This window comes from Ailuropoda melanoleuca, chromosome 8 (assembly GCF_002007445.2).
Source record: "Ailuropoda melanoleuca isolate Jingjing chromosome 8, ASM200744v2, whole genome shotgun sequence".
NCBI lineage: Eukaryota > Metazoa > Chordata > Mammalia > Carnivora > Ursidae > Ailuropoda > Ailuropoda melanoleuca.
The window spans coordinates 63811916-63836195 of NC_048225.1; the positions used below are offsets into that span (position 1 = coordinate 63811916).

A 24280-nucleotide genomic window follows, 5' to 3' on the forward strand; every position below is an offset into this window, starting at 1 on the left:
AAAAAGAAAACTAGACTACAGGGATTTGCTGACATAATAGGAATTATAATAGTAAAAGAAAATGTTTTCTCAGGTTTGTGAGAAACTTCATTGCCAGATGTAGAAAACCCCATTACCCTCTTACATAGCGCTCTGATACTTACCGCAAGTTGTAATTACAGAGTTACTTTTTTTGATCATTTTCTTCGTGTCTGTCTGCTTCCCCCTACTCTGCCAGCCAACCACACTGTAAGCGCGCGTGGGCAGGGCCACATCGGACGAAGCAGATCTGTAGGTGTAGACGTGGAGATATCCCTGATGTGTACTATCAACTGAAAATGGGAGGAACAACTTCTGTATAAACAAAAATATGCACATAAGTACATATGTGCTGGTATAGTCATACTTTTATTTCCAGAAGAAATTTAAGAAAAGGTTAACATTCAGATGGGGAAGAGGGACTCTGGGGAAGGGAATTCCTTGATGAAAGGCCTGTGGTTCTTGGATGTCAAAGTAGGGTATCTTTGTAATGGGATTATTAGTCCCTTTGAAACTACTATATCCCTGTAGTCAAAATTGAGCTCATAAGTATTACTTTTATAGAAAATGTGCAAATCATGAGACTGAAGAAATGAACAAATATTTGTGAAAAGTATCTAAGGATGAGAAAGAAGTTTCTCTGATTCTTTCTCTATTGGAGCTTGAGAAATAGCATTAGACAAAGGGCAAGGATAGAAGCAGTGTGGAAAGGGAGATCAAGTTTGGGTATAGATGAAGTGGTGGAGGTCATACAGAGGACAAGCTTAATTATAAAAGCAGGTAGTTATGAGGCAAACAGGCTTTCTTAGTTTCTTGAAAATCGTGCATATTTTTTAAAGAAATAAAGTCATGGTTTTGTGCTTATATTTGCAGGTTACTAAACTAGGTGATGTAGAAGAAATAGAACTCATACCTGCTTTGGAATGGCTTTTAGAAAGAACATGTTACTATTTATTACAGCAATTCAGGATATTTTCCAATTTTCGGTGAGATGAAAGAAAATGAAACCAACTATTTGTAGTATGGTCCTGTTGAAATAGCAACTGCCTGGTTCATGTGTGGGTTCTACATAATGCCATCTTTATGGGGACTATTAGAGGAAACGGGGTATTCCGTAAAAGGTTCTTAGACAAGATGGAGGTGTAGGAAGATCCTGAACTCACCACCTCCCACAGACACCACAGACCTACAGCTGTGTGTGGAATAATTTCCTTGGACGAGTTCAGAAAACTAGATGGACAGTACCTCCACAACAGAGGAAAAAGGCAGCATGGAGATAAGTAGGAGAAACAGAGACATGCTCTCACCTGAACCCCACCCCCAGTGCGGCAACCCACAAACAGGAAGGATCTCAAAAATGTGGAAACTACCTGAGAAGTAAGGAATGTTGCCCACATCAGGCACCCCAATTCTTGGGTTCTGCACCAAAGAGATAAGCCACCAACATGGAACACAATGGGAATTATGTCCAGGAAAACCATAGAACCTAGGGAACAGAGAACCTGCTCATAAAGGGTTTATATGCACAGCTTATATGCACATCCTGGGGCCCAGAGCGAAGGCTGCACCTTGAAAAGTGTCTAGGGCACATGTAAAGGAGACCCATTTACTATTCTTAAGGTGAATGCCAGAGAATCAGGTATCTTTTGGGACTCTTTCTGGGAAAGACAGGTGCCATTTTTGCAATCCCATTCCATTTTGCTAATGCCAGTGTTGGCAGTCACTGCTTGGGCAGTCTTCCTGTAACCTGGGCACACCCCAATCCCCCATGCCAGAAGTGCACCACAGCCATCTGGGCAAGCATCCCATCCATCCATCCCTAGCCGTAACTGCACCCCAGCTTGCCTGGTGAGTGCCGTGCCCCTTCAATGCCACAGCTGGGCCTCACCAGCCAGCAGGTGTGCATAGCCCACACTTGGGACTCCCTTTGAGCATCTGGCACCGGTGGCCAAAGGGGATTGTGCTTCTCAGCCTCACAGGTCACCTACACAAGGCCATTTCTTCAAGTTTGGGAAAGATAGATGTTTTGCCTAATCCATAGGAAAAAAACAGAAAATCAGCAAAATGAGAAGACTATCTTCAATGAAAGAATAAGATAAAACCTCAGAAAAAGACCTTAATGAAATGGCAAGAAGTAAATTACCTGATCAGTAGTAGTTCAAAGTAATAGTCATAAAGATGCTTACCAAATTTGGGAGAGGAATGGAACACAGAACTGCAGCAAAGAGAAAATACAAGAAAATACCAAATGGAAGTCACAGAGCTGAAGTAGAATAAATTAACTGAGAAATACATTAAAGGGGTTCAGCAGCAGACCAGATGCATCAGAAGAGTGGGTCAGACAGTGAGCTAGAGGATAGAGCAATGGAACTCACCTGGACAGAGCAGCAATAAGAAGAGAGGTTTTTAAAAAGTAGAGATAACACAAGTGACCTCTGGGACAATTTCAGGTTAACATTCTCGTTATAGGAGTCCCAGAAGAAGAAGAGGGGAAAGAGGGGGCAGAAAAACGTATTTGAAGAAATAGTGGCTGAAAATGTCCTTAATCTAGGGAAGGAAACAGACATCCATATCCAGGAAGCCCAGAGATTTCCAAATAAGAAGAACCCAAAGAGATTCACACTGAAATATAGAGTAATTAAAATGTCAGAAGTTAAAAATAGAGAATCTTCAAAGCAGTAAGAGAGAAATAACTTGTTACATACAAGATAAACCCGTAAGGCTCTCAGCAGATTTCTCAATGGAAACTTTGCAAGGCAGAAGGGAGCAGCAGAAGCATATTCAAAGTACTAAATGAAAAAATTGCAACCAAGAATACTCTACCCAGCAAGGTTATAATTCAGAACTGAAGAAGATGAAGAGTTTTCATATAGCAAAAGCTAAAGGACTTCATTACCACTGAACTAGCCTTACAAGAAATTCTAAAGGGACTTAAGCTGAAAAGAAATTATACTAATTAATGACAAGAAAACATATGAAAGTGAAAATCTCACAGGGGAAACAAAATATATCGTGAAGGTAGTGAATTAATCATTTATAAAGCTATTGCAAAGGTCAACAGACCAATGTAGTAAAATTAAAGCTACAATAATTAGTTAAGGAATGCATAAAAAGTTGTAAAGTGTGACGTCAAAAACCTAAAACATAGAGGGGGTTAAAAATGTAGAGTTTTAGAATGTATTCAAATTTAAGTTGCTATGAACTTAGAAAAACACCACTGTTGTACGTAGGTGGTTATATCTGAACCTCATGGTAACCTTACAAAACTTAGAGTGAACACATAATGGAAAATGAATGAGAAAGGAATCTAAACACTAAAGAAAGTTGTAAGACGTCAAGGGAAGAGAGAAAGGGAGAATAAAGGAAGAGAGACAAACTATAGACAGCTAGAAAACAGTTCACAAAAGGGCAAAAAGTACATATCTATCAAAAATTATTATTTTTTTGTGAGCAGCAAAGTTTATTGAGTGATAGCAAAGTGATAGTACAAAGCTTCCAAGGGGGGAGGAGACCTGAAAGATTTGCCCTCAAAAGTTAATTTAAATGTAAACAGACTAAATTCTCCAGTCACAAGATGTAGAGTGACTGAATGGACTTAAAAAAAAAAAAGACTCATCTATATGCTGCCATCAAGAGACTCACTTCAGAAGTAAAGGCACACAGACTAAAAGCGAAGGTATGGAAAAAGATAATTTGTGGAACGAAAAGAAGGCTGTTGTAGCTATACTTATACAAAATAGACTTAAAGACTTACAGAAAATAAAGTAGGGCATTACATAATGATAAAGGGGTCAATCCAGCAAGAGGATATAATATTTATAAATGTATATGCACCCAGCATAGCACCAATATGTATAAAGGAAATGTCAACAGATCTAAAGGGAGAAAGAGAAAGTATGATACAATTATAGGAGGGGAACTTTAACATCCCACCCATGTCAATTATTAGACCATCCATGCAGGAAATCAATAAGGAAACATTGGCCTTAAGTGACAGACCAGATGGACTTAATAGATTAACACAGAACATTACATTCAAAAGCAGCAGAATACATTTCTTCTCGCATGCGCATGGTGCTCGCTCCAGGTAAATAACATGTTAGGCCACAAAAAAGTCTCAGAAATTTAACAGGATTGAAATCGTATCAAGCATCTTTTTCAATGATGATGGTATGAAACTAGAAATCAATTAGAAGAAGAAAACTGGGAAATCCACAAAAACAAGGAGTTTAAGCAACATGCTACTGAACAGCAAAGGGGTCTTTGAAGAAAGCAAAGGAGAAAGAAAAGAAAAAACACCTAGAGACAAATGAAAACAGAAATATGACATAGCAAAAATGTATGGGATATAGCAAAAGCAGTTTTAAGAGGGAAGTTCATAACCATACAAGCCTACCTTAAGAAACAAGAAAATCCCAAACAGCCTAACTTTACACCCAAAGGAACTGGAAAAGAAGAGCAAGTGAAACCCACAGTTAGTAGAAGGAAGGAAATAATAAAGATCAGAATGGAATAAGTGAAACAGAGACTAAAAAGACAATAGAAAAGATCAATGAAACCAAGAGCCAATTCTGTGAAAAGATAAACAAAATTGACATACCTTTACCTAGACTCACCAAGAAAAAAGGAGAAAGGGCTCAAATAAAATCAGAATGAAAGAAGTTACAACTGATACCATAGGAATATGAAGAATCATGACAGTCACTATGAGCAGTTATGCACAAGCAAACTGAACAACCTACAAGAGATGGATAAATTCCTAGAAACATGCAACCTACCAAGACTGAATCATGAAGAAGTAGAAAATTTAAATAGACCAATTGCTAGTAATGAGATTAAATCAGTAATTCAAAACTCCCCAAAAAAAGTCCAGGATCTGTTGGCTTCATTGGTGAATTCTACTAAGCATTCAAAGAGTATTTAATACCTATTATTCTCAAAGTCTTCCAAAAAAAAAAAAAAAAACCAGAAGAGGAAGGAATGCCTCTAAAGTCATTTTATGAGGCCAGTGTTACCCCAATTTGAAAACCAGAGGATACCACACAAGTAAAGAACATTACAGGCCAATTTCCCTGATGAACATACATGTGAAAATGCTCAAAAAATGTTAGCAAATCAGAAAATACACTAGAAGGATCATACACATGGTCAAATGGCATTTACTTCAGGGATGGCAAGATCGTTTGACATCTACAAAATAATGTGATATACTATATGATACACCGCATTAAAAAATTAAAGATAAAAATCGTGGTTATCTCAATAGATGCATCTGAAAAATTCATTCATTTATGGTAAGAACGCTCAACAAAGTGTGTGTAGGGGGCATATACCTCACCATAGTAAAAGCCATATATGACAAACCCACAGCTAAAATAATATTCAACCGTGAAAAGCTAAAAGCTTCTCCTCTAAGATTAGGAACAAGACAAAGATGACCACATTTCCCACTTTTATTCAACATAGTATTGGAAGTCTTAGCCACAGCAGTTAGGCAAGAAAAAGAAAAGGCATCCAAATTGGAAAGGAAGAGGTAAAACTGTTTTTTAAAGATGACATTATACTATATGTCGAAGAACAGATCTGTAGCTGTTGCTATCTCAGATTTTAAGATACACTATAAGGTACAGTAACCAAACAGTATAGTACTGGCACAAAAACAGACACGTAGGTCAAAGGAACAGAATAGAGAACCCAGAAATAAACCCACAATTATATGGCCAATTAATCTATGACAAAGGAGGTAAGAGTATGCAGTGGGAAGAAGTCTCTTCAATAGATGTGTTGGGAAAACTGGACCGCTTTCTTATGCCATACACAAAAATCAACTCAAAATGGGTTAAAGACTAGAATGTAAGCCTTGAAACCATAAAGCACCCAGAAGAAAAGTAGGCCTTAAACTCCTTGACATTGGGGACATTTTCTTGGATCTGACTTAAAGGTGGCAAAAGGAACAATAAGCCAATGGAACGACATCTAACTGAAAAGGGTCTGAGCACTGAAGGAAACCCATCAATAAAATGAAAAGGCAAACTACTGACTGGGATGAGATATTTGCAAATCATATATATAATGAGTTGATATCCAAAAAAAATAGAAGGAATTTGTACAACTTGATGACAAAAATAATTCAGTTAAAAATGGGCAGAAGGGGCAGCTGGGCGGCTCAGTCAGTTGTGTTTCCAGCTCTTCATTTTGGCTCAGGTCATGATCTCAGGGTCTTGGGATCAAGCTTCGCATTGGGCTCCATGCTCAGCTGGGAGTCTGCTTGAGATACTCTCTCCCCCCTAAAATAAATAAATCTTTAAAAAAAGAAAATGGGCTGAGAATCTGAATAGACATTTTTCCGGGACCTACACATGGTCGCCAGCAGACACATGAAAAGGTGCTTAACATCACTAATCATCAGGGAAATGCAGATCAAAACCACAATAAGGTATTACTTTCTACCTATCAGAATGGCTCTTACTTAGGTTTATTGAGATCTGGAGAAAAGGGACCCTTGTGTACAGTTTGTGGGAATGTAAATTGGTGTGGCCACTATGGAAAACAGTATGGAGATTTCCTGAAAATATTAAAATTAGAACTACCATATGATCCCGCAGTTCCACTTCTGGATAGCTATTCGGAGAAAACGGAAGGACTAATTTGAAAAGATATATGCACTCCTTTGTTTATTGCAGCACTGTTTTCAGTAGCTAAGCTAGAGAAACAACCGCAGTGTTCGTTGATAGATGAATGGATAAAGAAGATGTGGTGTATACATACAGCGGAGTAGTTCCCAGCCATAAAAAAAAAAAAATGAAGACATGCCATTTGTGTCTGTATGGATGGGACCCTAAAGGTATTAATGCTAAGTGAAATAGGAGAAAGACAGATACCACATGATTGCACTTGTATGTGGAACCTAAGAAACAAAACCTACACTCAGAGATACAGAGGACGGAGTGGGTTGCCAGCAGAGAGGCGTTGGGCAGGGGGATGAAGTGAGTGAAGAGAATCAGAAGGTAAGGACTTCCAGTTATAAATAGACCATGGGGTTGTAATGCCGAGTCAGTAATATTGTGTTAACTCTGTACCGTGACAGATGGTAACTCACCGTGCTCGTCAGTCCACAGCGTATACGCCGCGATGTCAGAGTACGGTGTTGTACACCTGACACTAATGCAATATTGTATGTCAGTGATACCTGAGTAAAAATTTTTTAGATGAAGTTTACTCATTTAAGTATTAGAACTACTCATCTTTTTGGATAAATATTGTAAGAAAATTATTTTTATGGTTGAATTTAACTATAATGACCTTAATTGAATTTGCATTTTGTTTTTCATGCATTTATTCATTAAACAAATATTTATTGAGAGTTTGCTAAGAACCAGTTATTGTTCTAGAAGACAGATGTCCTGCTTTCAAGTAACTTAGAGTGGGAGAGAGAGAAACACACAGATATGTAAAATATCAGGTAGAGAAGGACTGTTATAATGGAAAATAAATCAGAGAATTAGAGAGCTGGGCAGCTTGTTGATTCAAGGTCATCATTTAAAAATTTATCTAGTTCTGGGGCGCCTGGGTGGCACAGCAGTTAAGCATCTGCCTTCAGCTCAGGGCGTGATCCCGGCGTTGTGGGATCAAGCCCCACATCAGGCTCCTCCGCTGGGAGCCTGCTTCTTCCTCTCCCACTCCCCCTGCTTGTGTTCCCTCTCTCATTGGCTGTCTCTATCTCTGTCGAATAAATAAATAAAATCTTTAAAAAAAAATTTATCTAGTTCTAAGTGACATGACCTGACGCCAGGATTCCTGAGACTCCTGACCCTCCCACAGAAGGCCCAGACTTGCTCCTCGAGTGTTTGTATCTAGTTCTGTTCCTTGCGTGTCATTGACACATGATGTTACACTGGGTTCAGGTGTACGACGTAGTACTTCCTCATCTCTGGGTGCTCTGCGCTCCCCACGAGGGTGGCTGCCATCTGTCTGTACAGCGCCATTACACTGATCTTTCTGTTTGCACTGTCTCTGTTTTCTTGTGATCTGCTGCTATCTGCTGGAGACTAGGAAAAGAGATAAGTAATATTTTGAATTGTTACATTTAATAAGATAAATAATTGAAGGAAGTTTTTCTTATAAGAGAAGTGAATGCATTGTGTGGCAGAGAAGGTCCTTGCTTGCAGAACAGATACTTGCCGGTACCTTTTTTGTTCCACTGTTATGGGCACTGGAGATGTAATCATGTAAAAATATACGAGGTCTGTGCTCCTATAGAACTCCCACTCTAATGCAGGGGGATCAATAATAAGTAAGATTGGGGCACCTGGGTGGCACAGCGGTTAGGCGTCTGCCTTTGGCTCAGGGCGTGATCCCGGCGTTGTGGGATCGAGCCCCACATCAGGCTCCTCCGCTACGAGCCTGCTTCTTCCTCTCCCACTCCCCCTGCTTGTGTTCCCTCTCTCGCTGGCTGTCTCTATCTCTGTCAAATAAATAAATAGAATCTTTTAAAAAAAATAATAAGTAAGATTATTTCAGCTAGGGATAACGGCCAGAAAGATAATAAAGCAGAGAAATTAAGTGTTACTGCTTTAGATCGGATGGCCAGAGATGTGCTATGTAATCCGAGGCCTGAATGTTGAGAGTAGTTTCAGACAGCATAGCAAGATGAAACGTTTTGAGGCAGATGCAAGATCAGCGTGTATGCAAGGGTAGAGGTGGTGCGGCGGAAGCGCTGGAGAGATTGTGAGGCCAGGGAGCCGGTCCTGTGACTGTCTGGACCTAAGTCACATGGCAGTGGAGGTGGGTCACTGAAACACAGCTCTGAGCAGCTCCTGTAAAAGAACGTGTGTGATGGCTGCATCCCTGTCACTCGGCGACAGGACCAGCTCACGATGGTATGAAAAGTACTATTCTCTGAATCTGTTTGTTTAAACTGTCAGTGTTGGACTGTCCAGCTGCTGTCCTTGCCTGTAGTAAATCCTTGGGGTCCGTTCCACTCTGAATAATTTTAATTGATTAAACTTCCAAAACAGTTGGAACTGGGAGGAGTCATCTTTTTATATCACGTTTGGCATCAGTCAGTCTGTGGTCAAAGCAGTTCATTTTCTTTATTCATGTTAAGAAAAGTATAAATTAAAGTTTAGTCAGGTTAAAACTTATAAATTCATTTGATTTTTATTTTATTTTTTTAAAGATTTTATTTATTTGACAGAGAGCTCATAAGGGGGAAAGGGAGAAGCAGGCTCCCCGCTGAGCAGGGAGCCCGGTGCAGGACTTGATTCCAGGACCCCGGGATCATGACCTGAGCCGAAGGCAGACACGTCACCGACTGAGCCACCAAGGCATCCCCTCCATTTGATTTTTGAATTTAATTTTTAGTATATTTTGTAAAGTTCTTTATGACTAACATTGTAACAGGCAACATTCCAAGCAGAAGATGAGGTAAATCTGCAGCGTTGGTGGCTTCCGTTGGCCGTGCGCTGTGTGCTGTGCAGGGGTGACTCCGAGCAGCCGCACCAGCTTCTTAACCTCGGGGGCCTGCCTGGAGGCGTCGCTTCTGTGGCCTGGTACGGACGCTCCTCACGCTGTAGGTGGTGGGATTCGTCTGGTATTCTTTCCAGGGATCTTTTGTAGTGCTGAGGTTCCGTGACTAGAGAAAAGTGAGATAGGAATTTAGCTGGAATGCTTCTTGGGAGCCTGACTCAAAGTCAGGGTGCTAGATCGGAGGCATTTCTGACTTCTGAGGCCTCAGGTGTGCCTGTTTGTGTGACGTCATGGGGTTCTTTCGGAACTGCTGCTGGCTTCTGTGATCCTCAGCCAGCCAGTGAGATGGGCAGTTGGCCTCTTGGGCAGTCCTGGCCCCACCAGTTCCTCTTGCTACATAAGGAATCTTACTTTGGCAAACAAGCATCACCATTAAATTCCTTCTCCTACAGGTTCTTTTGAGTTTTAAAGATTATAAATGCATCTTTCCAAAAACATAAATATGAAAATGATATACACTAGCTTAATTTTTTATATACCAGTGTGCAGTGATTTATCAATGTACCTTTCATTATCACTGGAAGTTCATTCTTGACTCTTCTTGAAATATGAGTCTCTTTTATAAATAGTAAGATAAATATATATAAAGAGAAGAAAAGATTGATTGATTGATTGATTTAGGGTGAGGAGGGAAGAGGGACAGAGGGAGAAGGGGAGAGAGAATCTCAAGCAGACCCCCCACTGAGCATGGAGCCCCACACAGGGCTTGATCCCACGACCGTAAGTTCATGACCTGAGCTGAAAATCAAGAGTTGGACACTTAACTGACTGAGCCACCTAGGCGCCCCCGAGAAGAATATAGTTTTTATAGTTTTTATACTTTAATTGGGATATTGTAACTAAATTATGTGTCCATAAGAATTACAATGACTTTGCTCTATGTTCTGTTGATAGTTTGGGAGAGAAGTGATATGATCTTGTATGTACTTCAGGTAAAATTTATGAATGAAACGTGAATGAAACGTTCTAGGGAATCTAGCATTCCTAAGATGTTATTAAATGTATTCTATATAAATACATGATTTGTGAGTATAGAACGTAAGAAATGTTTTTCTTTTCAGAGTTAATAAATCATTTGTTACTTGGAAATTGAATGTTAGAAGAATTAAGACAGAAAAGAGCAGGTAAGTTTTGACAGGCAATGTAATTTAAAAATTTTTATTTATTATAAATACATAATATGGAAGCAGGTATAAGTCATTTTCACTCAGTGATTGGAAAGTCACTTTATGATTATGATTAAATTTAACCCTTTATGGGGACGCCTGGGTGGCTCAGTCGGTTAAGCGTCAGTTCGGCTCAGGTCGTGATCCCAGGGTCCTGGGATTGAGTCCCATCTTGGGCTTCTGCTCTGCGGGAAGTCAACTTCTCCCTCTGCCTCTGTTTCTCCCCCTTGCTCATGCTTGCTCACTGTCTCTCTCTGAACAAACAAAATCTTTTTAAAACAATTTAGCCCTTTATGATTAAATTTAACCTATCTTATTTTTAAATACTATATATAAACATAATAAGCACTGTATTACCCAGTATGCCAATCTGTAATGTGAGGAAATCATAGTACGATAAAGCACTTTGGATAACTTCCTTTGGTCACTTGATTTAACTTTTTGCTTCCAGAAGGGGAATGACTACATCACACCAGTTAGATGGCTGTTAACCCTACTTTGCAGGATCTCCCACATGTTGTCGAACTTTTTGCTTTGCGGTAACTGTGATTGAATGCAGTTGTGAGAAATGATACAGAGATGATACAGAGATCTCCTGTTTCCCCCAGTGGTAACGTCTGCAGACGTACCGTAGGACAGTTGCAGGGCAACCAAGGCAGTGACATTGACGTAATCAGCGTACAGCAGATCTCTGTCCTGGCAGGAGCCCTCCTGTTGCCCTCTTGTAGCCCTACCCCCTTTCCTCCCACTCCCACCTCTCCTGAGCCCATGGCAAGCACTCCTCTGGTCTCCATTTCTGTGGTTTTGTCTTTTCAAGGATGTTGTGTAAATGGAAGCCTACGGTCCACAGTCTTGGGGAGTAGAGTTCCGTCCAGCCTCTGCCTTGCTCAGTAGTTCTCCACTGCAGGGACGTGCCATGGTGTAGTCGTTCCCTTGTTGAAGAACACCTGCTGCTTTCCAGTTTCTGTCTATTAGACATAAAGATGCTATCAACCTTCATATATAGGTTTTTATGTGAACAGAAGTCTTCATTTCTCAGGGGGAAGTGCCCAGGCATGCCATCCAAGGTCATATGGTAATTGCATGTTAAAGATTTTTTAGAAATGATTGTACCTTTTTTCATCCCCGCTGGCAACATCGAGTGCCCCAGCTTCTCCACATGGGTGCCACCATTTGGAATTGTCACTATTTTTCATTGCAGACATTCTGGTGGCTGTGTGGTAGGATCTCATTGTGGGTTTTTTTTTTTTAATTGGTGTATTTAGACCATGTACATTCAATCGAATTATTTTTATGTTAGGGCTTAAGTTTGCCATTTTATTTTTTGGTTTCTGTTTCTTCTCTGCTTTCTGTTTCTTCCTGTGGATAATTTGAATATTTCTTAGAATTCTTTAATTTTTTTCTGTAGTATTTTTTAATGTCTCTTTTTTTGTGGCTGCATTATATATACATAACACAAAATTTACTGTTGTTGTCACCTTATTAGTTTGAGTGAACTGTTGTAACCTTAGCTTTATGTCCCTTTACCTCCCCCATTTATAGTGTAATTGTCATAAGTATTTCCTCTGTATGCATTTGGCGCTGTATCGGAAGAGCTAGCATTTTTGCGTCCATCATCAGAGCATAAGTTATAAAATTCAAGAGAAGGATAGTCTATATATTTTTATTTTTGTTTTACTTTTTAAAGATTATCTATTTTAGAGAGAGAGTGTATGCAAGCGGGGGAGGGGTGTAAGAGAGGGGAAGCAGACTCTGTACTGAGTGCAAAGCCCGTTGGGGGGCTCCATCTCAAGACCCTGAGATCCCGACCTGAGCTGAAAGCAAGAGTTGGATGCTTAACTGACTGAGCCACCCAGGCGCCCCTATGTTTTTAAAATGTATTCAATTTGGTTTATCATGTTCTTGGTTCCTTCTTGATGTTTCGGGGTTCCTTCTTTCATTGTTTTGTTGTATAATTTCTGTTTAGAGAACTTCCTATAGCCATTCTTTTAGGGCAGGTCTGCTGGCAACAAATTGTCTTGCTTCTCCTTTATCTGAGAATGTCTTGCTCTCTCCTGCAGTGAAGGATGTCGTTGCCGACTCTGGGACTCTGAGTTGACAGCTCATTCCTTTCGGCATTTGAAAAATGTGCGCCCCTTTCTTCTGGCCTCCATGGTCATTTGAACTGCTTTTCTTCTATAGATGTTTCTTCTTCTCTTGCTGCTTTCAAGATTCTTTCTTTTGCCTTTGGTTTTCAGAATTTTGGCTTTGATGTGCCTTGGTCGGATTTCTTTGTCTTTATCCCATTTTAGGTCACCCTGGCTTCTTGCACATCTGTGTTTGTGCGTCCTTTGATAAATTTGGTAAATTTTCATCTGTATTTCTTTTAAGTATTTTTTCAGCCCTGCCCTCCTTCTCCTCTCCTTCTAGGACTTCAGACACAAATGCTACATCTTTTTTATAGTCCTGCTGGTCCCTGAGGGTCTGTGTTGGGTTGGTTTTTTGGTTTTTTTTTTCTATTTGTTTCTCTGTTGTTCAGATTGAATCATTTCTTTTGTTCTTTTAGTTCATTGATTTGTTTCTCTGTCCATTCCATTTTGCTGTTGAGCCAGTGTATTGAGTTTTTAAATTTCAGTCATTATATTTTTCAATTCTAAAATTTCCATTTAGTTCTTTTTTTTATGTCTTCTCTTTCTCTGTTTGACTTTCTGTTTCTTTGCTTGCTCCCACCCAGGGAAGATGAAATTTCTGATTCCCTACTTAGCTTTCCCTAGAAACCCCCAGACGAATGCTAGGGAAGCCTGGTTACCATTTGCCAAGGGTAGAACTCCATCCTCTGCACGTGGCCTTTTTTTCCTTTGGTATCTCACTGAAGTAGAATTGTTGAAAATTTTCTGTCATGCTCGGCTGCCTCTTTCCTGGTCCTTTGACTGGAGAACAGGCTTTTTCCTGGCTCTTGTTGGTGTTTCTAGGTTGCTGGTTTCTTCAACTCCAGGCCTGGGGTGGAGGAGGCAAGAGAAAACCCAAGGACCTTAGCGCCATGTTGTTCCTAGCCAGTCCATCTTCTCTGCCTTTCAGTATCTTCTCATGTTCGCTTCATGCATGATGTTCACAGTTTTTCATTGTACTCAGAGGGAAAATGGTGATAAGTATATTTACTCCATTTTTCTAGAAACCAGGACCTAGGTTTTAATAGATTTCTGTGGTATATTTTCTATTACCAAGCAGTTCTATCTTGTGAGTAAAGTTTTGGAGAATGTAGTTAGTTTTCTGTTATAATAAAATGGAATTTGTTCGTGAGTTCCTCATGGCACCTATGCTTGAACAGTCATCAGATGATGCTTGATTTTTCTCTTGTCAGATCTCACCATTACAATTCTCAATTTTTTCATGCTTTCCCCACCGTTAATTATTTTTATAATGCACCCTCCCTAGTTTCTTCATATCTGGGTTAAAATGTGCAAATAAAATCAATTATGTTTTTTAAAGGAAGTAAAGAAAGCCTTAAACAATGTTGAGTAGTGTGAATTCATTACTGTTTGAATTTTGATCATCATTCTCTTGTTAATAAATATCAAGATGGGGTCTGATTTTTGTGGTGTTTCACTTTTTGGAATGTGCCATTTGTCTTTAGTGTGATCTTTTTTCCTCCCTGTACTAGATACCCGGGAATGTCATGAACCAGTTCCACCTCTGTGAGTAGCACCAGGTTCTGTGAGGCGTGCGTAGTGTGAGGAGGCCTTCTTTGAGATGGACAGCACAAGACCCTGAAAGAGGCAGGGCTGATAAAGGGCCCATGGAGCTTAAGCTTCACTAGCCTCATGGTATATAAAGCTTTTGCCAGTAAAATGGAAAGACAGAAAGAGGCTAATTTCTGATAATTATATTTTTTGTATAAAACACAAAAATCAGCCATAAAAATCAGCCACTCCCACAAGGGATCAGTGAAGGGCAGGAGACCCCTGTTCTTTATACACTGTTGCACAGAGAACTTTGCTTTTCTTGATCCAGTTTTTCTGGAGCTTTGTCTCTCCCATTCTGCTCTTTTCTCCCTCAGTTTTGCATTGTTGAAAGTGGTCTGTCTCACCTTTGTGACCATGACCAGACAGTAGGAAGGGACTGAGGAAAGAGAAGGACTCATCTTTTCTATTTTAGGATTTAGTTGGTTGGAGAATTTAAGAAACCTGTCACTGCCTACTATTTCAAAATTATTAGAACTCAGTGGCATAAAATCATTACGTCATTACTTGTTTCTCCTCCTATTTTGTTCATACTCAACACACCCAGTACCACAGCCTTGCTTTCAACATTATCAGCCAAACAAATCTCGTCATGCTTACTGATGTTTATTAATGTCACTTCAACTGTACTAGATAGAATACATATGGATACAAAACAAATTATACTGGTTACTTCTAAATTCATTGTACTCATTTTGAATGGGAGCTAAGTCTGGAAATTCTTTCACTTTCAGGTCGTTTTTGTACTGCCATCTTTTTTGGGCCGATGAGTTATTTCAAGGCTGTTTGCTTTATATAAAGGGACTTTGTGAGGATGCAGTTGATATCAAAAAAGGTAATGAACATGAAGACCATCCATCTGCCATATGCCTCCTAAAGGTGGGTCGAAGTACATTGCTGTATGCTAGTGTTTGTATGTGGAACCAGGAAGACAAGTAGAGTTTTGAGTCGAAGGAATTCATACTGCTAGATCCATCAGTAAACGATCACCATGCGTGACTAATGTTCTAAAATACTCACAGGGAACATTATTCCCTCAGATAGTCATTTTTAGTAACAACATTCCTTATACATAATTTCTTCCCTAAACTCAACCTAAGTGTGTTATGAAGCCCTTTCTCTGTTTTCAAAACTCTTGATGTGCAATGTCATTTATAAATAATTATCTACTACAATTGATAGTTACCAGCTATTCTCTCAATATAGCATGTCAAGAAATTGTCGTGAGTTACAACACAGGTTTTGGTTAAATTTATTAATTCTTCTGTTCCACAATACTAATTAAGGGTGACCTTCCTAGTGGATGATTTAATTAAGTTTATATAGAATATTTCTTTCAAAGAGGTTAAAGTACATAGACGTTTTAAGTGTTTAGTAGTGTTTAGTATACGATTGAACAGGATTCCAGCAGCTTTTACTTCATTTACTCAGTGAGGAAGGTACTGAGAAGTAAAACTGATAGTCACCTAGACTTAAAAATAGTGAAAAGATTTGGACAAGTTATAAATTTGATCATCAATTCAAAAATTAATTTTGACTCTATACATGTAATAAGTTTAATACTTACAAATCAGTAGCTTACTTTTAGAATTGATTATATACAGTGGCTGATACATAATAGATGCTTAATAAATAGTCTTTGAGTGAGTGAATAAATAAAAGAGTTAATGAAGAAAAAAATCACTACAGACGAAGTACATTTTTTATAGCTACATTGAGACAAATGTTTCAAAAGGATTACCACTCAAGTTAAGGACACATTTCATAGAGGAGTATTTTTGGTAAGGTTTTATTCTAGAAGGAAATTGGTTGGGCAGCTATTTCAGATTGTTTTATCAGTGACTTAATGGCAGAATTTATCCGTTAATGATGGGCAGTAAGGCAGAGGAGACTTCGAAATACTGTGAGTGCCGGTGCCTAGTGGATGGTAATGCTAATGGAGTGACCTTAGACCGTCAGCTTCCCCCAGAATGTCAAGAGGAAGGGAACAAAGCGTTCCAGACAATTTGCAGATATTTGTTAATTATTATATGCAAAGGAGATGGATACAAACTAAAAATGAGGTATTGCTGTTCTTAATTTGCTTACCGTTTATTGGAAAAGATAATTCTTTACATATAAAACTGATTGCTAATTCCAGAGGTAGTCCCTTGGTTTTGCTAATCATTCTAGCTAGCCATTTAGCAAAATACAAGGCAGGAAAGGTTTCCTGACAAACAATACTTATAAAACTCTTGTAAAATATTCGTGCTTCTGATATTCAGAGGAAGCAGAGATTAGCCTTTGGAGTTAAGGTCGGGGCATGTTTCATGAGGGAAGAGCGGTATGAACCTGACCGTGCTGGATTTGAATAGCCAGTCGGCAGAGGAGCCGGGGAGCAGAATGTGAGTAAAGGATCAATATGTGTTTGATATGCAAGTTAGGTTGGGTCTTGAATATTGGGCCAAGAATAACAGAGTAAGGGAGAAGTAGGAGCCGAACCTGGGCATTAGGGCTGGGGCACTCCTAGTGGGGGTTGTGAAGAAAGTTAGCGAGAATAGCAGTTCCTGAGATTGTCTGGAGAAACCAGGACCAAATGGAGGGTGAACAGAGATTCACAGCCAGGAGAACCGGGATACGGAAGTCAGGAATCAGAAGGTGGCCACTTGCACGTTAGGACTGCTGGGGATCCAGGTTCCAATGAGGATTGATGAGGAGGCAGGGAGAACAAAGCGAGGGCAGGAGTGTGGACGAAGTTAGAGTGGAGTGCGTGTAGGTGCCAGTGCTCTGCCTGGGTGAGCCTGAACTGTGCGGGGCCTGGAGTGTCTAGAACTGGGTGGGAGAAGGCACATGTGGATCATTGTATCCAGACCTTCCCTTTCAGCTGAGAAACTAAGTCCTAGAGAGACAGTGGTTTATCCAAAGCCACAGAACCAGCCAAAGAGTTGGGACTTGGAGTTCAAGAATAATTGCGTTGGGGAAGGCAGTATTTTGAAAGCTTAATAAAAATGTAAATTTGTGTCCTACCCCTTTTGGGGGAGAGTGTGGTGAGTGGTGCTAGTCATCTACACTTTTTGCAAGCGCTCTTGGTGATTTCCTATGCAGAGTAAACATTGAGAACTTTTTTTTTTTTTTTAAGTAGGCTCCTTGCCCAGTGTGGAGCCCAATGTGGGGCTTGAATTCACAGCCCTGAGATCAAGACCTGAGCTAAGATCAGGAGTCAGATGCCCAGAGCCACCCAGGCACCCTGAGAACTATTCTTTTTTTTTTCTTTAAGATTTTAGTTATTTATTTGACAGGAAGAGATAGAGAGCACAAGCAGGGGAGAGGGAGAAGCAGGTTCCCCGCTGAGCAGAGAGCATGACGTGGGACTCAGTCCCAGGACCCTGAGATCATGACCTGAGCCAAAGGCAGAAGCTTAACCAACTGAGCCATCCCAGGTGCCCCATATTCTTAAAGAACAATTATTGAAAGTTTCTGAACATGTTATTGTTGGAAAATCAGTGTGATGTTGGTTTACGGGAAAAACTGAAAGCAAGGAGATACAGAGTTAAAGAAATTGCTAGTAGAGTGCTGGAGTAATGCAGATATGAGCAAGAACGGCTTCAGGCAGGAGGTTGGCAGTGAGATCAGGAAGGAAGGGAGATTTTGAGACACGTTTGCTGGAAAAATCAGGACCTGGTAGCCAGATATGGGACCAGGAGAAGGAGAACACAGAGTTAATCCAGAATTGTAAGGCTAGAGCAGCACTCTTCAATCTTTTTTTTTTTTTTGAGGAAGGTGTACAATTATAAAATATTACAGTATGACTAGGGTAAAGATACCTGCTATTTATTGATGAAAATGCGTTTTGGCAAGAGAATTAACAGAATGTGGGGAAAATGAGAGAATTCTGAAAGGAGGAAGGATGCTGGGAGATACGTTGTTTGTGTATGGCAGGGCTTGGTAGCACAGGTGATGGAATTTCTCCAGGTCACATTTCGAATGAGCTCAGAAGAACATGCGTGTCACTTGGATTATGTAATTTTAGCCTCTTTATCCCCACATTTAGCACTCTTGTTTTTAAGTCTTACACATAATTGGGATTTCAAAGGTAAACATAATTCCTGGATTTGGTGTTTCCCCTGGGTTCGTAGATATTTCAAAAATACATCAGCTCTTGAATTTTTCTGCTGAGGCTTAATCTTAGTTACAGTTATAACAATAATGTATTTTTCTGTCTTTTATCAAGATTTAGTTTTAACTACTGGTGTTTGGATTTGAAGAACGTAGAAAGCATTTGGTATCTAACACATAATGTATACAAAAGGAAGTATAAAATATGCTTTTTGTGACATGAAAGGATGACCATAATATTTTATATCTTTTTTTTTTGTAACGAATTTTGACTTTCCAACACTCAACGTTTACTGTCATTTAATTAGCTGGATAGGTCTCGAACATATTCTCTAGATGAATTTTGTAAAGAACAGTTACAGCAAGCCACCCAGGCACTGAAGCAGCTTGAGGATATCAGAGATAAAGCTATTTCCGAAATCAAAAGTACAGTTTTAAAGGTAATTCTTTAATTATATCCTCTCTTTTTATCCATATTTAATGTACTGAGTAAAGCAGTTGCTCCACATCGCATCTCTGGAAACAGTGTTGGAAATGGGCGGGCGGATTCGTTAGCCAACCAGCTAACGCCACACATTTACTGGGAGCAGGACGTTTTCCAGGTGCTGTGTAGAATGCAAATATTGACGTGTACGTGTCCCCTGCTTTTTGAAAGTTCGTGTTACACCATGTTGCTTTTACAAAAGATCGATATTCATACCTGTTTTTGCTAGCTAACTGAAAGAAATTCAGAGAGAATTTTCACTTTTATGAAAAAAAGCGAGAAGCAGAAACAGCCTTCAGCGTCCGTTTTGCAGCGAGCTGTTACAGGGCACCGCCCGGAGCAGTGAGAGGGGCCCCCCAGCTCCTTGCCTGGGACCCACACTCAGCATCTCAGCGTCAGGCCGCCAGAGCTGTGGACTGTATCTGTGAGCATCTGTGCTTTTTCTTGACTTAGTTTGTTCATCCATTAGCAAGATGTGTCCTGCGGTATCGGAAAAGCCTAACAGGTTATCTTTGGGGTCTGGGAATGCTCAAAACTCGTTCCATATAAATTGATGGTCATTGCCTCTGCTTTATGCTGTTTTGGCTTATGGGAGGTTTCGTAGCAACTCTACTTGTGGATAGTGGGAGAAACCTGTATAAGCACGCAAGCATGTGCGTGCACGCACACGTGTGTGTGTGTGTGTGTGTAAATGCTTGTATGTGTATGTTTACTTATACACCTTCAAGATGCTTAAAATCTAACCTGAGTTGACATATATGGGGAAATACAATTTGTTACAAATTTCAGTATTTCTAAGATGAAAATTTACTGCTCAAGAGAAACATACCTAGATGAGACAAAACTTCCCTAAGGATTTTTTAAAAATAATTTCTATTTTGTTATGTTAGTCACCATACAGTATATCCTTAGTTTTTGATGTAGTGTTCCATGATTCATTATTTGTGTATAACGCCCAGTGCTCCATGCAATACGTGCCCTCCTTAATACCCATCACCGGCCTATCCCAATCCCCCACCCCCCTCCCCTCTGAAGCCCTCAGTTTGTTTCCCAGAGTCCACAGTGTCATGGTTCATTCCCCCTTCTGTTTACCCCCCTTTCATTCTTCAAGCAGAGAAAGACAATTATCATATGGTTTCACTTATTTATGAAACTTCCCTAAGGATTTTATAAAAAGGATTCAATAATACAATGAACAGTGTCCTCAGAACATTTTTACCTGAGATGCTGTGACTCATTTCACAGGGTTATTTTCTGTAGCTTCTCTATATAGGGAATGACAGTGCACAAAAGCATGGTCCACAAACACAGTTTGGTAAGACACTTCTCTGCTTATGGGCTTGCTGCCTCTCTCTGCTAGTTTGGTGGAATCTAGGTGGATATTTGAGGCTCTCTGGAGGAATAGGTGGACTGGGTCTCCCTCAAACCGTTTTCCGATGTTATTTCTCTGAATTAAACTTTTGATAGATACTGGGTAGCTGTGACTTCAAGACTTTGCTCCTTGACAAGAAGATGAAGTGAAGCTGTTTTGCATCAATGAAAGAAGGATCTCTTTCCTCATGGCATTCCGCAGTCACCCGGACCTCCCTAAGCCCGTCATATGGGCAGACTCTGGGACAGTTTGGCCAAGGATCGTATAAATCAAACAGGGATTAACCGCATGTGTCTTAGGCCACTGAGAGAGTAGTTGCATATTCCTCATAGTCATTCTAGTGTCTCCTGTTCAGCATCACCAGGATCTGGTCATAAATATTTGTTAAGAGATTTCTATTTAAATAAATCTCAGATAAGAACCCATTAGACCCATTGCCAACTGACCCTGTTGTTGAAATCCACCAAAATTATTCACTCCATGGAAGTATGCAGATTTAGTAAAAATGGCAAGATCATAGAACTGGGAATGGGTCCAAGCAAAAAGAGGATATGGGGAATGGAAGTATCAGTAAAGCATTGCATTGCTTTTTCTTTCTTTCTTTCTTTCTTTCTTTCTTTCTTTCTTTCTTTCTTTCTTTGTTTCTTTCTTTCTTTCTATTTTTTTTAAGATTTTATTTATTTGACAGAGCAAGAGAGGGATCACAAGCAAGGGGAGTGTGAGAGGGAGAAGCAGGCTTCCTGCTGAGCAGGAAACCTGATGCGGGGCTTGATCTCAGGACCCTGGGATCACGACCTGAGCCAAAGACAGACGCTTAATGGCTGAGCCACCCAGGCGCCCCAGGTTTTTCTTCTTAGGTGTTATCTCGCTAACAGACTCATGCCCTGTTTTGACATGGCTCTTTATTTTTTTTAATTTAAATTCAATTAGTCAACGTACAGTACATCATTAGTTTTTGATGCGGTGTTCAGTGATTCATTAGTTGTGTGTAATACCCAGTGCTCATTACATCACATGCCCTCCTTAATGCCCATCACCCAGTTACCCTGTCCCCCCAGCCCTCTCCCTTTCTATAATCCTCAGTTTGTTTCCTGGAGTCAAGAGTCTCTCATGGTTTGGCTCCCTCTCAGTTGACATGGCTCTTTAATCTAGCCAACACATGGCTGAGTTGCTGGGTCCCATCTCATGCAGCTACCTAAAGGCAGGCACCCTTCCCCATTTCCAGACTGAGTGTAATTGGAAAGCACTGACATTACCTCGACAATTTTGTTAGGGCATTTCATATTTAAATGTTGAGGACCATGATTATCAAGGTTTCATGGGCCAGAATCACCTAGGAGGGTTGGTAAAACAAGGGGTCTCAGTTTCAGCAGCTGTAGCCGGGGAGTTTACATTTCTAACGAATTCCTAGGTGAAACTTGATGCTGCTGGTCCTGGAACCACTACTGTAGAATTCCTCCTGGAGAATATTGTCCACTTATTTAAGTGTTCAGACTCAAATTTGATATGTGAATTGAACACACTCTGAGACTGTATTTATTTCTCATTGTGAATTTCCCTGAGCTCGGTAGAAGCATCAATTTCACAGAACTCCAGAGCTATCTATTGGAAATAAAGTCACAATTTCAGATGCAGATTTTAACAAATGATGAATCATGCTTTAAGTTTCGATGGCTGCACCCTCTAAGAAGAATTTGAATTATTAAGCATTTGTCCTATCATTTTGACTTGCTGGGAAGTTTCACCATTCCAGAATTTTGGAAATGATGGACACTTCCAACATGTCACATAATTACTACTACTTTTTTGTATGAGAACGTTTAAAGCAAAGGAAACCATCAACAAAATGAAAAGGCAGCCTATTGAATGGAAGAAGGTATTTGCAAACGATGTATCTGAAAAGGGGTTAATATCCAAAATATATAAAGAACTTGTACAACTCAACACCAAAACCCCAAATAATCCGATTAAAAAATGGGCAGAGGACCTGAATAGGCATTTTTTTCCAAAGAAGACATAGAGATGGCCAATGTACATATGAATGCTCAAATCACTCATCCTCAGGGAAATGGGAATCAAAGCCACAATGAGATATCACCTCACACCTGTCAGAATGGCTAATATCAAAAAGACAAGAAATAACAGTGTTGGAAAGGATATGGAGTAAAAGGGAGTCTCTGCACTGTTGGTGGGAATATAAATTGTGGTGCAATCACTATGGAAAACAGTAGGGAGGTAAATTAAGAATAAAAATACCATGTGATTCAGTAATTCCACTGCTGGGTTATTTACCCAAAGAAAATAAAAACACTAATTTGAAAAGATACATGCACTCCTCTGCTTACTGCAGCATTGTTTACAATAATGAAGATACGGAAGCAACTTAAATGTCGGTTGATAGATGAATGAATAAAGGTGTGGTACAAACATGCAATGAGATGTTACCCAGCCATAAAAAGAATGGCATCTTACCATTTGCAACAACATGGATTAGACCCAGAGGGTATTATGCTAAGTGAAATAAGACAGAAACAAATACTGTATGGTTTCATTTATATGTGCAGTCTAAAAATTGAACAAACACAACAGATCCATAAATAGAACAAACTAGTGGTTTCCAGAGGGAAGGGGCTTTGGGAATGGGCAAAATAGGTGAAGGGGATTAAAACGTACAAACTTCAGTTATAAATAAATCATGGAGATGAAAAACATAGCATAGGGAATATATGTTGCAATAATGTTGTATGGTTACGAATGGTAAGAACATTTATTGTGGTGAGCGTAGTATATTGTAAAGAATTGTCACATCCCACCATGGTATACCAGAGACTAATATAACATTGTATGTCAGCTGTACTTTGATTTTTAAAAATTGCAGTTTTCAGTATGTGGATCTTTGACCTCCTTGGTTATCTATATTCCTAAGTGTTTTGTTGTTTTGAGGCTATTAAGAATGGGATTGTTTTCCTTATTTCTTTTTCAGATATTTTGTTGTTACAGAAATGCAACTGATTTCTGTATCTTGATTATCAGTTTTAGTATATTTTTGGTGGATGCTTTAGGGTTTTCTGTATATAAGATTATGCCATCTGAAAACAAAGACAATTTTACTTCTTTTTTTCTGATTCAGATACCTTTTGTTTCTTTTTCTTTTTTCTTTTTTTATTTTATAATAATTTTTATTATGTTAGTCACCATACAGTATATCCTTAGTTTTTGATGTAGTGTTCCATGATTCATTGTTTGCGTATAACACCCAGTGCACCATGCAATATGTGCCCTCCTTAATACCCATCACCGGCCTATCCCAGTCCCCCACCCCTCTCCCCTCTGAAGCCCTCAATTTGTTTCCCAGAGTCCATAGTCTCTCATGGTTCATTCCCCCTTCTATTTACCCCCCCTTCATTCTTCCCTTCCTTCTCCTACCAATCTTTCTGCTATTTCTTATGTTCCATAAATGAGTGAAACCATATGATAATTGTCTTTCTCTGCTTGACTTATTTCACTTAGCATAATCTCCTCCAGTCCCGTCCATGTTGCTGCAAATGTTGGGTAATCATTCTTTGTGATGGTCTTTTTCTTGCCTGACTCTTGCTGGGCTTCCAGTACTATGTTTAATAGGAGTGGAGAAAGTGGGCACCCTTGTCTTGTTTCTGACCTTAGAGAAAAAGCTTCCAACCTTTCACCATTGAGTATGATGATGTTAGCTGTGAACTTGTCATATATGGTCCTTCTTATGTTGAGGTATGTTCCTCCTACCCAATATGTTGAGCATTTTTATCATCAAAGAATGTTGTATTTTGTCATATGCTTTTTTCTGCATCTGTTGAGGGATCACATAATTTTTATCCTTCAGTTAATGGGATATATCTTATTTGTAAGGTCGGGGAGGGGAGGG

General features: G+C 39.7%; 1 protein-coding gene across 1 annotated transcript in view; it reads left to right on the plus strand.

Moving 5' to 3' along the window:
- DNAH14 (dynein axonemal heavy chain 14) overlaps nucleotides 1–24280 on the plus strand; it is a 363900-nt gene that overhangs the window by 58284 nt on the left and 281336 nt on the right. Inside the window, exons 9-11 of the mRNA XM_034667630.1 lie at nucleotides 10608–10670; nucleotides 15166–15310; nucleotides 18835–18966. Coding sequence (XP_034523521.1) covers nucleotides 10608–10670; nucleotides 15166–15310; nucleotides 18835–18966 — 340 coding nt within the window. The remainder of the gene's footprint in view (nucleotides 1–10607; nucleotides 10671–15165; nucleotides 15311–18834; nucleotides 18967–24280) is intronic.